This window comes from Asparagus officinalis, chromosome 5 (assembly GCF_001876935.1).
Source record: "Asparagus officinalis chromosome 5, Aspof.V1, whole genome shotgun sequence".
In the NCBI taxonomy this organism is placed as follows: Eukaryota; Viridiplantae; Streptophyta; class Magnoliopsida; order Asparagales; family Asparagaceae; genus Asparagus; species Asparagus officinalis.
The window spans coordinates 124,311,097-124,325,908 of NC_033798.1; the positions used below are offsets into that span (position 1 = coordinate 124,311,097).

Consider the following 14,812-nt stretch of genomic DNA (forward strand, 5'->3'; position numbering starts at 1 on the left):
GGATCCCTCGACAGGTCAGTCCTAAAAGTGATGAGAGGAAGAGCCGATATCTCACTTTGTTGAGATATTCGCTTCAGATTCCTGTTTCCTTGGTGAGACGAGAATTCTTATTGCGATCTGACTCTCTTGTTGTGCTGCCGAAGTGCTGTCGAAATTTTCGCTGCGCGCAACAAAGATTAATTAATTATATCTAAATCATAACAGTTATCGAATTTACTCTTTTATGTAATCATCTAGTAGAATCTCAATTTGGTTTCTGTCTCATAAATGAAACTTGTGGATTGACTTTGATTAAAATTCATCTTGTGAGATCTCGTCTCTTTATTTCATAAGGCCATCTTCTTAGATAGCTTCTCATTTGATTTCATGAGCATTCTACAGTCACATAACACTCCTGAAGTGCTTTACTTTTGAACCAACATGTCCTGAATTTGACAATAACCTCCTTATTATGACCATAATAGTTGGTTCAATTAAAGGTATTGCTTGACCTAAACCTTTTAGACTATTGTACCCCGATGATTTTTTCCGCCTTTTCACTTTGGAAATTATTCATTTCCAGTCTTGTTGAGTATGATATGATCAGTATAACAAAAAATGTATTAGTGGAGTTTCAATAAACGCCAGAAAGAATTTGTGGCTTATCAATTACATTTCGAATTGTAATCGCATAGCAATCATCAGATAACAAAAAATATGTAGTACTTCTTAACCAAGTACTAAATTTTGCAACTTTTGACACAATACACACATTAATGGGCCTTGGAGGGCTTGACCAGTTGTAAGACCTATTGGGCCCATCTGAAGAACCCAATGGACCAACGAAGGTCGGTTTCGGATCTGTTTAATCCCCTCCGACCCGAATCCAACCGAAACCCTCCTCTCTACCCCTCTCTAATACCGAAAACCCTAATCTCACTCCCCAAAAGAGGGCAAAACCCATCGGGAGCTCAAAAGCCTCCAGCAATGGAGACCACAGTCTCCTACCAACGATTCCCCAAGGTGCGGATCCGAGAAATGAAGGACGAATACTGCAAGTTCGAGCTCCGAGAGACCGACGCGAGCATGGCCAACGCCCTCCGCCGCGTGATGATCGCCGAGGTCCCCACCGTCGCCATCGACCTCGTCGAGATCGAGGTCAACTCCTCCGTCCTCAACGACGAGTTCATCGCCCACCGCCTCGGCCTCATCCCGCTGACGTCCGACAACGCGATGCGCATGCGGTTCTCACGTGACTGCGATTCTTGCGACGGCGACGGCCAGTGCGAGTTCTGCTCGGTTGAGTTTCATCTTAATGTTTGTTGTGACTCCGATCAGACGCTGGATGTGACGAGTGCGGATCTTAGGAGTGCGGAGGCGAGTGTGATTCCGGTGGATCTTGCGGTGAAAGCGCTGGCGATGGAGTCGAGCTCGACGAGCTATGAGGCTGCTGAGCAGAGGTAACCCTAAACGTAACCCTATATTTGTGTATTTTGGGGGGAAATGGAATAATTTTGTTTTTCTTTGTTGTTTTGAGATGTTTTCTTAAATCATAAGCCCTAACCCTAAAAAAATGTGCACTCTAGGGCTTGTATTTCGTCTAAGGCTAGATTTGATAATATCTCGGGGAAATTTGGAGACTTTTTTACTCGAAGGTTGGAGAGGGTTTATGAAGGTTAGGCTTCTTGAATGCGGTTTTTCTGTTCATTACAGGGACATTGGCTATTTAAGTTTCAAAATTTATTTTTTATGGTCAAAAATTCATTTATCTCAGCTATTCGACAAGAAAAAGAGAAAAACTGCGGATCCGTTGAATTTCAAGTATTCAGTTTCACGAATCGAGATTGGCTGGGTCAGCTGTATACTATCTAGGTAGAAGATCTCCAATCATTAGCTCGGTTTCCGCAAAGAAAATCACTAGCTCTTTGTCAGCTAGAGCAAAAGCTGTTACAGAAGAAACTGCTATTGGTGGACTCCTGCTTGGCTAGACTGCCTCCCAGTGGGAGGCCTGCTATGCCAAAAGCGAGAGAAACCCCATCCCTCTCTTTCCTTTTTGCGCCCCATGTCCCTCCCGTGTGGCGACATGGGGACGTAAAAAGTGCGATCGGCTGATTCAACACGAGCAATTAAAGCTACCGACTCTAGAACAGCGGAAACAGGGCTAATACCGATTCCTGGACCTGGTCAATTAGTCTAGCCTACCTTACGAGTCAGATTTTTTCCGGAATTCTTGACTTCTCAAGTAAAATGCAGATTCCAAAATAGTTAGAACTATTTGAACACGACGTTTTGAGGAATTGTTCCTTGAATGTGATCGTGTGTGATTAGATTTACTTGCACCATTGCGTAAACTGTAGCTTGTATCACAATGTGTGGCTGTAGTGTCTTTTATGAAGGTTAGACCTTTCATGAATTTGTTAGCTATTTGTAGGGTTTTTTTGGGCTCACTTCTGAATGTGATTGATCCTAAAGGACCTAAACCCTAGCCTAAACATTATCGTCAAGTGATCGGCATCCTGCAAAAGGCGTATGAAATGTGACACTTTCCTAAAGAAATCTTGTAAAACGAGGGCAAGACCTAATGGCGTTTAACATTCTAGCATACCCATCATTTAAACCCTAGATGGTTAGTATTCAGATCAAAAAATTGAAACTGTCATGCATATCAGTGTTCCATCGTATTCCCAAAATCTTTGAAGAAGATACACCATAAATTACTAGATTCTATGCGCTTCAAAAGATCCAAATGCTAGTGACAGGAGATAAAAATTGTCAATCTAGCAAGTATAAACTTCAAAGAAAACTTCTGCCAATTATTGGCAAAAAGATATTTCTGGGACATTAGTTAGTTTTTATAATGATTTAGAGGGTCATTATTTGCTCATCGAGCAAGTATAAGCTTCTAACAAAGAGGCTGTGGTTTTCACTTCATGGATTTGAGTCCACTTAAATATCATCTTTGTGTCCTTGGATGATTATTTTTTCTGCACATGTTAGTCCCCAGTCCAGAATCCTAAATATGTTTTGTGGATATGTTCTACTGCATAACGGTTGCAAACCGAGTTACGTAGAAACAATTTATATCTGACCTCTATAAAATCAAGTTTCATATGCAACGTAGAGTATAAGACATTGTTTCCCATTGTCACCATTTTCTGTGACTCCTCAAAAATTATTCTGCTATTATTTGATTTACTGATAGACGATAATCTGCTCATGTGGAATTAGGATTATTTATGAAGTGCATTGTGTATCGTATTTCAATGCAATAGCTGGACATGATCACTTTCGCATCACTTGGACTATAAAGACTTGTTTCAATTGTCATCCTTCATCTGTGACCCCTCATAAATTATCTTGCTATTATTGTTATCTGCTAATAGATGAATTTCTGCACTTGTGATACCAGCGAACACTCTGTACTTGCAAAGGAGTAAATTTCCCATGTCACTAGATATTTGAATGCTTGTGTGATCTTAATTCAGACTTCGGCATTTTCAGTTGCAATTCCCTCTATATCAATGTAAGAAGGAAAAAAGGAAAATAGATGGAGGTACATGGATACAGTTCCCTCTGCTAGTGTACTAAAAGAGCAACAAATTCAAGTATTTGTCCAGGTGCACTAATGTGGTGATATTTCATTACTGATGTTACAGACACTCCTACTGAAACTTCTGCTGCGGAACCATATCCACGTCAAACATCTAGAAACATGGCACTACTTCGGACTCAATACATCTTGTTCTAATATTGCCCTTTTCTGTATGCCTTTCCAGAATTTGTGCAAGTTATCTGATATCTTCTCGTGTCCATATTTTGTCCTTGTATCTGTTTCTTACCTCACCATTTATTCTGTCAGTTTTGGGTGTTAAGTCACAAACATAAGGATGGTCCACTATAAAGCTGTCTAGTTTACATGCAAATGGCCCTTTAACAAAAACAACTGCAAGTCTGCAACTATTTCATGGAACTAGAAATGTAATGAGGTGATGGTGGTGTATTGTAAAGAGTTGAGTCGTCATTAGAAAATTTAGAAATGTACTACTATGATATACATTGTAATGGAGAGCTGGTTGCAGAGTCACAGGATCCTGTCTCAAAGTTTGCATTATGGATCAATATGGGTTATGTAAGTGCTGCTACCTTCATGATGGATCAACTGTTAGCCCCTTATGTTCTATTGTTTTAGAAAACTGGCATCACCTTCACTGCAAAGTTAGTCCAAGTGTCCAACAAATGTCAGTGAACATATCTCGTTAAAAGTGTATGCCTTAACTAGAAAGTATGTTTTCTTTATGTTTTAATTATGGTAAGACATTGTCATAGTCAATTGTTTTCAATTCATTGTAACTAACTTCACCTGTATGATCACATTTCATTTTATATGGAGATTTCTCGAGGTGATTCAACTTTTCATTCAACATGTTTGCGACAGGGGAATAATAATCGTAAAGTTGCGTCGTGGGCAAGAATTGAGATTAAGAGCTATAGCAAGGAAAGGAATAGGCAAGGACCATGCCAAATGGTCTCCTGCTGCAACTGTAACTTTTATGTATGAGCCTGACATTCATATTAATGAGGACTTGATGGAAACCTTATCGCTTGATGAGAAAAGGGCCTGGATTGAAAGCAGTCCTACCAAAGTTTTCGACCTTGATCCAAATACAGGACAGGTAAGTTTTCCCCTATCAACCCCTTATTTATTGAATTTGGTCTAATATGTCTGTGTAGCTTGATTTACCGATTCCTCTTGTCAACATTTTTCTAAGTAAAAATTCATGTCAAAGAGCTTCTTCTGCATATGTAACATCATTGTATGCCTTATGCTCTTGACAATTATTCTGGAGATACAATAGTTTGAAAATATTAGTATGCATAAAGAGTTTTGTGGCCACTTGTGTAGCATGAAACTTTTTGTCATCCACATTGTTATAAATAGCGGTAAATAGCCCCGCAATAGCGGCGCTAATAGCGTTAGCGGTCCCTTCCTGCGATGCTATCATCCGTTACGCTATCGCGCAATAGCGGTGACATATTACGGAATATGTCTGTTCGCAAAAATGATCAATAGTGTGTCATAATGGTAAATAGTGAGTGATTGCATTCGAAATTTGCTTTTTGACTGCTATTTAAAAGCGGTTTGAGGCTTATTTTTTAAAAATTAAACTCAACCCTTGACCATTGCATTCCACCGTCTCTTGTGATTTTCAGCATACTCTCGTCACCTCTCATAGCCTCTGGCACCTACATTGATACTTCCTCTCACCTCCTTCACCGTGAGCTCCTCTTAGGATAGTCCTGTCACCGCTAAGCTTTTCTTCTCGAAGACGACGACTTTTTGACTCCTCCAGTCAGCTTTGGTATTACGTGATGGTTACATGTCTATTTCATGTTTATGATCTCTTTAAATCATCCAATATGTACTTTTAGATTTCTTAGATTTTTTTTAATTTTTTTTAGTATTTATATATATCTAAATTAGACCGCTATTTAACTTTACGCTTTTTACCGTTATTTTGCCGCAATAGCCCGAAATAGCTTTAGCGATACCTCACCGCTACGCGACGCTATCCGCCATCGATAACCTTGGTCATCCATATGTTGTAGGACACAAGTAAGTTATCAATGCTTATTGGCACTTCTTCGATATGCGTTCGAATGCTGTCTAACTGGTCCTAGATTTTACAGTGTGTTTATGTTTGTGGGTATAAAGAATTATAAAACAACTACTTAATAAGACATTTTGCTAAATGACCTACCCTATTGGTTAAATTTGATCAGCGGGCTTGCTATGTGTATCTTTTTGCAGCTCTTTTTGGTAGATAAGTTGCAATTTCATAGCTTACATTTTGGAAGCAAAGTAGGAGAATATAGGAGGTATTTTATTTTTATCCCCAAAAAAGAAGTATTATACTTTCTTCCCTGCAAGTAGATGTTTCTGCAAATATTGACTTGCAGAAAAGTAGTAACTGGATAATAGAAGAAAGAGGTGAAAAAGAACTCAAAATTTTCAGCAATTCTGATAATAAACTCACTCAAAGTTACAATTTTTTTCTGGTACAACTGATTATTTAGATACTACAGTCTTTTTTTTGGATAAAGGTGCAAGGAAAGTGATGTTTGCTTCAGCCTTGTTCTGCTGGAAAACGAAGTTAATAATATAGCAGCATATTGCTCTTGTAGCAGCATAAGGCGGAGTAAAGAAACTTTGGATGGTATATGTGGATTATAGATAATGGTGAAATGATAATCAAATAGGAAAGAGAGTTAGAACGTTATATGCAGATGATAGAGAAATAATGGTGAAGTCATAATCAGATGGAACATCTGACTGCCTACATGGATGCAAAAGTATGGTTGCTATCTTACAGAGGCGGTCAATTGTAGCCATCTGTGGTGTTTTCTCCTTGTTTACATAAAATTTATTGGTGACCGACTAGCTGGTAGTCCAGCAGGATTGTGACATTAATTGTGTATTAATTTTTGGAGCTTATGGACCACCATTGACCTCACAGTTTCTAGGTATACACCTTTGCACAATTCCAGGTTTATAGGCCATTCAATCTATTGGTGCTGCGTGCATTTTCTAATGCCAATCTATAGTGATAGCAACCTCATTATGAATATAAGCAGAAATTCTACCTGACAATTCCAGCCATTTTGGAAGAGAATTGAGAAACTCTTCATTGAGATCTGAAAACTGATATTGATTTGGTTTATTGCCCATAAGTTTCTGTTTTGGCAGTCTAAATCTGTCCTTTTAGGTTTTGATCTGATAATTGACATAGTAGAGCAAAGTCGCCCAATTAATATTGATGTATAATTGAATGAAACCTAATGAGTATAACATAGTTGATTCCCTTTCCTTTCCCTTGCTCCTACACTACTACTAATTTGTGAGTCCTAAGATCATATCTGTCTGCCTACTTTGCAGTCGCACAGTGCCATTTGTTTGTGCATGCACCATTTTAATGTTTGTTTGTTTGTTTTGCATTCCTCGATCCCTTATGAAGTGTAAAGACAAAGCTGAGGTATAATGGTTTTCTCTAGATTTTTTTAAGGGGCTGTTTGGTTTGTTTCCTAGATATAGGGAAATGCATTTCCATGTATAAAAACACAAATTTTGAGTTTTCTAAACTTTTCCAAGAAATAGATTGTTTCGTTTTGGTTCGTACAAAAAAATAGTGGAAAACCAATGTATTTATTTTTCTTGTGTTTGGTGCGCATGGAAAAAAGGGAAAACTTTTGTTTATATGGAAAAAAGCTGACGTGGCTGTAGTTTTCGTAGATTTCACGAGGTTGAGGAAGGAATTGGGGGAGAGAAAAAATCTGATGTGGCGGCGATTTTCACCGAGTTTCCCTTCTTCAACTCTAGCGAACCAAAGATAAGAAAAAAAACCGACGGAAAGCTTATATCCTACGTGGCCACGAAAAAACTGATGTGGAGGCGGTGTAAAACTTTTCCACCGAGTTAAAAAACGAACCAAACAGCCCCTAAGGGGAAAATGCTTCCAGCCACCAAACCAAAAAAAAAAAAAAAAGTGCTCCCCCTCTATAAGACTTTTTCAACGGGTGTTTTGCCCCTAAAAATAATTTTTTTGTTCTCTGAGCTCCCAAAACACAAAATCCAAGAGATTAAAATATGTGAAGACCATAATACCCTTCTCTCTCTATCATGATGTTACTGTGATGATAGTTGAAATAATTGATGGGGATTATTATTTTATTATTTTCGTTGTTGATGAGGGGAACTAAGTGTTTTTGTTTGTATTAGGAGATTATTAAGGTTACAGGTTAATTGTTAAAGTTACGGGTTACTTGTTAAGGTTACGGGTCAGTTGTTAAGGTTATGAGTCGGTTGTTAAGGTTACGAGTCGGTTGTGAAGGTTACACGTTAGGATATATATGTATATATAGTTTGAGTGACATGAATACTTTGGGTCACTTAGCCTAGTGGTAAAGTTTGGGAGGTTGGACAAGAGGTTAGGGGTTCAAACCCCTACAACAACAATATATATTTAAGGGTCTTTGATTGGGCTCTTTGTATTCTAAAAATATTTTTAGAATATTCATTGTTAAGGATAATGGTTGGTTGTGAAGGTTATGCATTAGTTGTGAAGGTTACGGGTTGGTTGTTAAGGTTATGGATTTGTTGTTAAGGTTACGGGTTGGTTGTGAATGTTACGGGTTGGTTTTGTAGGTTAACTTCACAACCAAAGCGTAACCTTCACAACCAACACATATCCTTAACAATCAACCCGTAACCTTCACAACCAACCCGTAACCGTAACCTTCACAACCAACACATATCCTTAACAATCAACCCGTAACCTTCACAACCAACCCGTAACCTTAACAACAAACCCATAATCTTAACAACCAACCTGTAACATTCACAACCAATGCATAACCTTCACAACCAACAATTATCCTTAACAACGAATATTCTAAAAATATTTTTAGAATACAAAGAGCTCAATCAAAGACCCTTAAATATATATTGTTGTTGTATGAGTTTGAACCCCTAACCTCTTGTCCAACACAGTGTTTTCAAATGCGCGCGCCTCATTGCGCCTCATGCACCTTACGATGCTGGGCGGTGGCGATGCGCCCCACATCTGATGCAACAGCGTCTTTTGTGCCTCGCGTACATCCGTACTTTGTGTAGGATGCATGTAGTGCATTTCCTCATATAGTTTTTTTTGTTAACATTTCAATCGAGTCTTTATACTTGATATTCCATATCCCAAAAAACAAAATAAATCCATTGGGCTTTTTTAATAACCTTCAATTGACGACCATTACTAATCCTTAGTTTGGATATAAGTCTTGATTTAACATTTGATTTGAAAATTTATGAAATTTGCTACTATGTTGGGTGTTAGCATTAGAAATTAAGGCAATATATTGTGATTTTGTAGCAAGATATTATTTATCATGATATTTTTTATGTAAATTCTAAAAATATGTTCTTTCGCGCTTGATTACATATATTGAAATATTATGTGTGTGGTGTGCGCCTCGCATCACTCGGGCGCGCGCATCGCGTTACACCTTGCGCATGTGCGCGTAAAGATGCTTTGCGCCTCGCATTGCGCCTCGCGCATTAAAAACACTGGTCCAACATCCCAAACTTTACCATTAGGCCAAATGACCCAAAGTATTCATGTCACTCAAAATATATATACATATATATCCCAACGTGTAACCTTCACAACCAACCCGTAACCTTAACAACCAATCCATAACTTTAACAACTAACCTGTAACATTAACAACCGATCCATAGCCTTAACAACTGACCCGTAACCTTAACAATTAACCCGTAACCTTAACATTCTCCCAATACAAACAAAAACACCATCAACAACGAAAATAATAAAATAATAATCCCCATCAATCATTTCAACTATCATCACAGTGACATCATGATAAAGAGAGAGAGAGAAGGGTATTATGATCTTCACATATTTTAATCTCTTGGGTTTTGTGTTTTGGGGGCTTAGAGAATAAAAAATTTATTTTGGGGGGGCAAAACACCCGTTGAAAAAGTCTTGGGGGGAGCACGTTTTTTATTATTTTGGGGGCTGGAAGCATTTTTTTGTAATGCCTTTAACAGGAACCAATTATTGTCAAGTACCGGTGCTTCCATTCAGTTTGGATCAATCTCTTTCAAGAATAATTTAATATGGCATTATGGGCGGTTTAAACTTGACACCACTCTTTATTTCCTTTACAGTTAACAATAAAAAATGCTGTGAAATTTACTTCAAGGTAGGAGTTTCTCTTTGCCTTGATTATTGGAGAAAGATATCTTTTTTTTTTAATTTTGCCAAGTCTGCTTCTCATAGATATAGAGAAGTGTTTGGTTTTACTGACAGTCTTTGACAGCTGACATTAGTAAAAAGGATGACTAATTTGGGGATGCTACATTAACTTCATTAGTATCGGTGGATCTTGAGGGCGCTAGAATCACAATCGTCCTGTGTTCATTATCTGCAACCTTTTCCATGAAGGAAGCAATTAATTTTCTCCATTTCTTTGAATTGCAAACAGTCACAGATTTTTAACAAGACTAGGGCAATACATCATTTGATGGATTGGATGAGATTAACAAAATCTCTGGACTTTGGACATATTGGGTTGTCAAGGTCTGTTCAGGACAAAGAAGGTTTGTGGAAAATGGGAATCATGAGACCTTAAACAGTAAGAGGTTTGTTGTGGTGGAAGAATATCAGTTAACTGAATTAGTTTATAATTTTGTTCGTTGATAAAATCAATTGTCGCAATGTTGTACGTATAACTTCTGAAAAAGGGGTTCTTAATTTCGCTCGCCAACTTGATAATGAGCCAAACCGGCATGATAATTTAAGGTTTATCTTTGAGAGATTCCCTATGTAGTGTACTATATAGTAGCAGTCTCTAGCCGCTTCTGCAGAGCCTAAAAGTATCTCCTTGTGGAGGGCAGAATGCTTCGGTAAGTTGCATCAATCAAAAAATCAATGGCTTGCATGAATGACTCTGTTTCTAAATGGCTGGTAAATATAGAAAATATGTACTCTCTTTTCTGTTAGTTCTCTGTTAACTACAATTGGACTTCAAGAACAAGACAATGGAGTTTTATGAGGGGGTGAAGACGATTGGAAACTAGTTAAGTACTGGATAAGTGGTATGGCCTCAAGGTCACGTGTTTAAGTAAGATATGTTAACTTATATACCAGATTGCTTAGATAAGGTTATTGGTCTGGGGAAGTGTTTAACATGCTTCAAGTCCTTGTTGTCGATGTAGTCACCCGTGTTGTATGAATCTGAGGTTCTATCTATCTTAGTAAGCGTGATAGATAGGTAATAGAAAAATCCCTGCATCTCTGAATTTCCCCAACAATTTTCTTCTCATTTTGTCTTGTTCCATGTGTCAAGAAGCTTGTGTTCTATGTATCGATTGCACAAATATTATCATATTAACTCATTGCTTTGTGGATCCATTTGGTATCATTGGTTTACTAAATGAATGCATTTGTCCTTCAGGTGGTGGTGGTTGACCCTGAAGCATACACTTACGATGATGAGGTGATCAAGAAAGCAGAGGCAATGGGGAAACCTGGGCTAGTTGAGATTAACGCGAAGGAAGACAGTTTCATCTTCACCGTGGAATCGACTGGTGCCATCAAGGCTTCCCAGTTGGTGCTCAATGCAATTGATGTTCTGAGGCAGAAGCTGGATGCTGTTCGTCTTCAGGATGCTGAAGAGAACGACTTCAGTGAACTGAAGGCGCATCTTGGGTAGTCCAAGTAACGGTGGTTGTACTGATCTAATTATGTGCATTCTCTTATGCCAGAACTAATACTTAAAACTATAGGCTTGAAACCTTAAGCCATCCTTGGCGAACTTCTTTATCTGCGATATTCTGGATGCCTACTATGCTTTCTATGTTCGATATCTGCAGCGAATTCCTCATCTTCTGCTGGTTTATTGCTCTCTTTTCGTCCTAACCAATTACATGCCCCCGAGTTCATCTTTGAATGCGCTGGAAGCATCAATTTGAGTAGTGCATTGCCTTTGAACCTGTTGTTCTCGACTCTATTTGGTACACCTGTATATTCTTTACTGATGACTTAACCTAAGCCTGTTATGGCGGTATGTGGCTCTAAGGTTGTGTTGGAACAACTCAAAATGGGGCTATGATTTACCCTGACCCCAATCTTTTGTAAATTTGCGTTTAGCGAAAATTGGAGTGATATTGCCGTAGTTTTCTTTTGGCCGAAAATGATCTACTCATATCCTGGTTAGGATAAAACTGCACCTTCCCAGCTCGGTTTAGCATAAAGCCGGACCCAACTAGTCACGAGCCAACCACATCGTGAGCCTTCAACATACCAACCACATCGTGAGCCTTCAACATAAAAATCCGAGGATTTTGTTGATTTGAGGCTTGTGTCGAGCTGAATATCGTAGCATATCATCTGCGAAGGAGCCCACGTCTTCAATTGCTTGTGCTCACTTCGATTCTTCCTCATCACACATCATCAATCAACTTACGCTTGGCACTTTTTACCGTGGTCCGTCTCCGAGAGTTAAAAATCCGATGCCGGCCCCAAATCGAGTAATAGTTTCCCCTCCCAGCCCAACACACGACAGACGCCCGCAATCTGCTCTCTGCTCCCCATAATAGAAACCAGCCACCCACATTCCCAATCTCAACTCCTCATTAAAAGCCCGCAGGCTCCACCTCCATTGATGAAAAGAGGGAAGGAGACAGCCATGCCCTTACACCAAGAGATATATGCTTGTCCTTATGACATTCATGCAATGCTTATGAGCCCTCCCTCCCCCAGCGCCCTGACCTCTGCTCAGAAAAAGGCCACAGCTCATTAAGGGCCAGCTCCCCCCTGTGGACGTAGGGTACAAGCAGATTACAACCGTCCATTAAAAGTTTGAAGCGGGTGGTTGCGCTAACGCGATATCGGTGATTACACCGATAGAACACTCTAATTGCACCACCCGCGTCCGACTGATTGCACACGTATCGAGTTAATGTATGTCGTATTCTGATTGCGCGTATTTAAAGTTGATAGTGAAACATTTTAACATTAACGGATTCCCTCCTCCTAATTCGGAGGGCCTCTAGAGAACTTAAAAATTGGCGATCTCATTGACATACATACAATTAATCTAATCGAACTGATATTGTATACTGATTGCGCTGATTTTAATAAAAAAAAGATGAAAACCGTATCGAGACGAGCATCGCCATCTCCAGCTCCCTAAGTGATTTTCTACAGAGAGCCTCCTCCAGTACTCTTCTTTCCCAGTTTTGAGGCAAGCAAGGAGGGGGGCCGGGGCTACACATTTGGACCACATTAAACCCTGAGCTTGAGAAGACCAGCCAACTGTTGGTATTGAACGCTAGCATATTGCATTATTATTAGCAGCAGGGTTTATTGAATGAAGTTACCTCGTTCCCCACAGTTTGGTTATTTATGAAGACAAGGATATCTCATTTTGATCACCATCCAATGAAACCCGTGATCAACATGGCCCCCTCTCCTTTGTCATGCCAACCACCTCAGTCTGAATGCCAGCCTTGCTCTCCTTTAATATCGGTCTGCCTCTTGTAGGGATTTTGAAGGATAATAAGGGTAATTGGTATTTTGGTGCATGGCTTTCCTATGCCACACATCAATTTTGTTACATGCATTGGTTAATATGTTCATTATCCATCCATGTCTTATTCGTGCGCGCGCATGTGAAGGAAAATATGCACGCATCTATGGGTAACTAACTAAGAGTAATTTGTGTGTAACTCCCCTCGTCTATACATTCAGTCACACGTACCACTAGACCATTTCAGCAAAGCCCCGCCCAGTTTATAGGGCGTAGTGGTTATCTGCAATGCGTTCTTCTCAAAATTTCAATGCATGGATGCCTGTTAAGTGTTATTAAAAGAGTTGAGCGGTGATAAATGCTACCGAATGATTGATTAATGAAGCATCATATGCAAATTACCGTTTTGTCGTGTAATTAAGCTACTAAGAAACGCACCGTTAATGAGACCTAACTAAGAATTACATCGAATGGGTGTATCTAATCATCCTTTGTCTCTTAACAACTCACGTAATTAATAAACGAGTGAAGCATATGGGATGTGGGATGTAAGCAATCAATTAATCTAGCGAAAAATGGGTTATCAAAATCAAAATGACATAATGTTGTGCCTTGAGAAACCAAAACAATCGCCGAGAAAGATAAAGAACCAACCAAAATCAACAGCACAAACAATCAAACACCAGATTTACGTGGTTCGACGAGATGCCTACGTCCACGGGGCAAGGAGGGGAGAGTTTTCACTATTAGAAATCAAGAGGAACAAACTAGGGTTACAAATCTCTCATAAACCCTCAACAATCAACTCTCAATCTCTCCAACGATTGGTCCGGGTCTTCGTGATTCCGAAGTCCTATCCGCTCACGTAACTCGTCGATTCACTTCGGTCGTTCGTCGACGTCGATTAGGCTCATGTGGATTGGATAGTGACGTTCATCGTCGCTTGTTAATCACTGAACCGGTTTGTGGAGAACTATAGGCAATTTTTGATGCCTACATGGTCCACGGATATCAACGTCCCCGTCACAGGCCAAAGACCCACGCAAGCAAGAGATGACAAACAGCTCTTGCGTTTGTTTGAAAGGAGTTGCATTTATTTTGTTTTCATTGTGTATCGGTCTTATAAAAAGCCTATCCTCGGCGAAGATTCTTCCAAAACTGAGCCGACACCGATCAAACCAATACCTCAACTGTTGCACCCAGTACGCCATGGCAACGGACTCATGACAACAGACTCCAATCACAACATGTCGAGATCCAAAACGGGAGTGCGAACACTCAACCCCAAACCAACTGTGTCTACTCACCAAACAACTGAAGTTTAAAATCCAGGATATCTCGTCAACGGCTTATAATCCCACAGCAAATGGATTAGCTGAAGCCTTCAAGAAGACTATCATCAAACTCTTGTCAAAAATCGTGAAAACTAATAAACGAGACTGGGATGACAAGCTCGGCGCGGCTCTATGGGCCTATCGTACCACGGTGCGTACACCGACCGGCGCAACCCCATATTCATTGGTGTACGGATGTGAAGCCGTTCTCCCTTTGGAAATCCGAGATGTAACAATGGCCGTATCCAAAACATATCCATCAGCTACATCCAAATAAACTACCTCATCATCTGCACCCATAAATAAATGACTCCCACGCTGTGCCACCTCAGCTGGAATCCCAACCAATGCAGAATGACCTGGAGTATGTGAGAAAATCCCCACCCAATGTGGAGT

At 39.7% G+C, this 14,812-nt stretch overlaps 1 protein-coding gene across 1 annotated transcript; it reads left to right on the top strand.

Annotated features, from left to right (window-relative positions):
* Positions 900-11,450, top strand: LOC109841114 (DNA-directed RNA polymerases II, IV and V subunit 3-like). The gene is made up of 3 exons (XM_020409984.1): positions 900-1,439; positions 4,415-4,652; positions 11,007-11,450. Exons 1-3 carry the CDS (start codon positions 967-969, stop codon positions 11,262-11,264), a joined length of 969 nt encoding a protein of 322 aa, XP_020265573.1. The 5' UTR covers positions 900-966; the 3' UTR covers positions 11,265-11,450.

Bases quoted from the DNA above. Each gene is read 5' to 3' on its own strand.
- LOC109841114 (XM_020409984.1), top strand. From the start codon at position 967: ATGGAGACCACAGTCTCCTACCAACGATTCCCCAAGGTGCGGATCCGA. The intron at 1,440-4,414 runs GTAACCCTAAAC...TGTTTGCGACAG, and splicing joins TATGAGGCTGCTGAGCAGAG to GGGAATAATAATCGTAAAGT. The intron at 4,653-11,006 runs GTAAGTTTTCCC...TTTGTCCTTCAG, and splicing joins TTGATCCAAATACAGGACAG to GTGGTGGTGGTTGACCCTGA.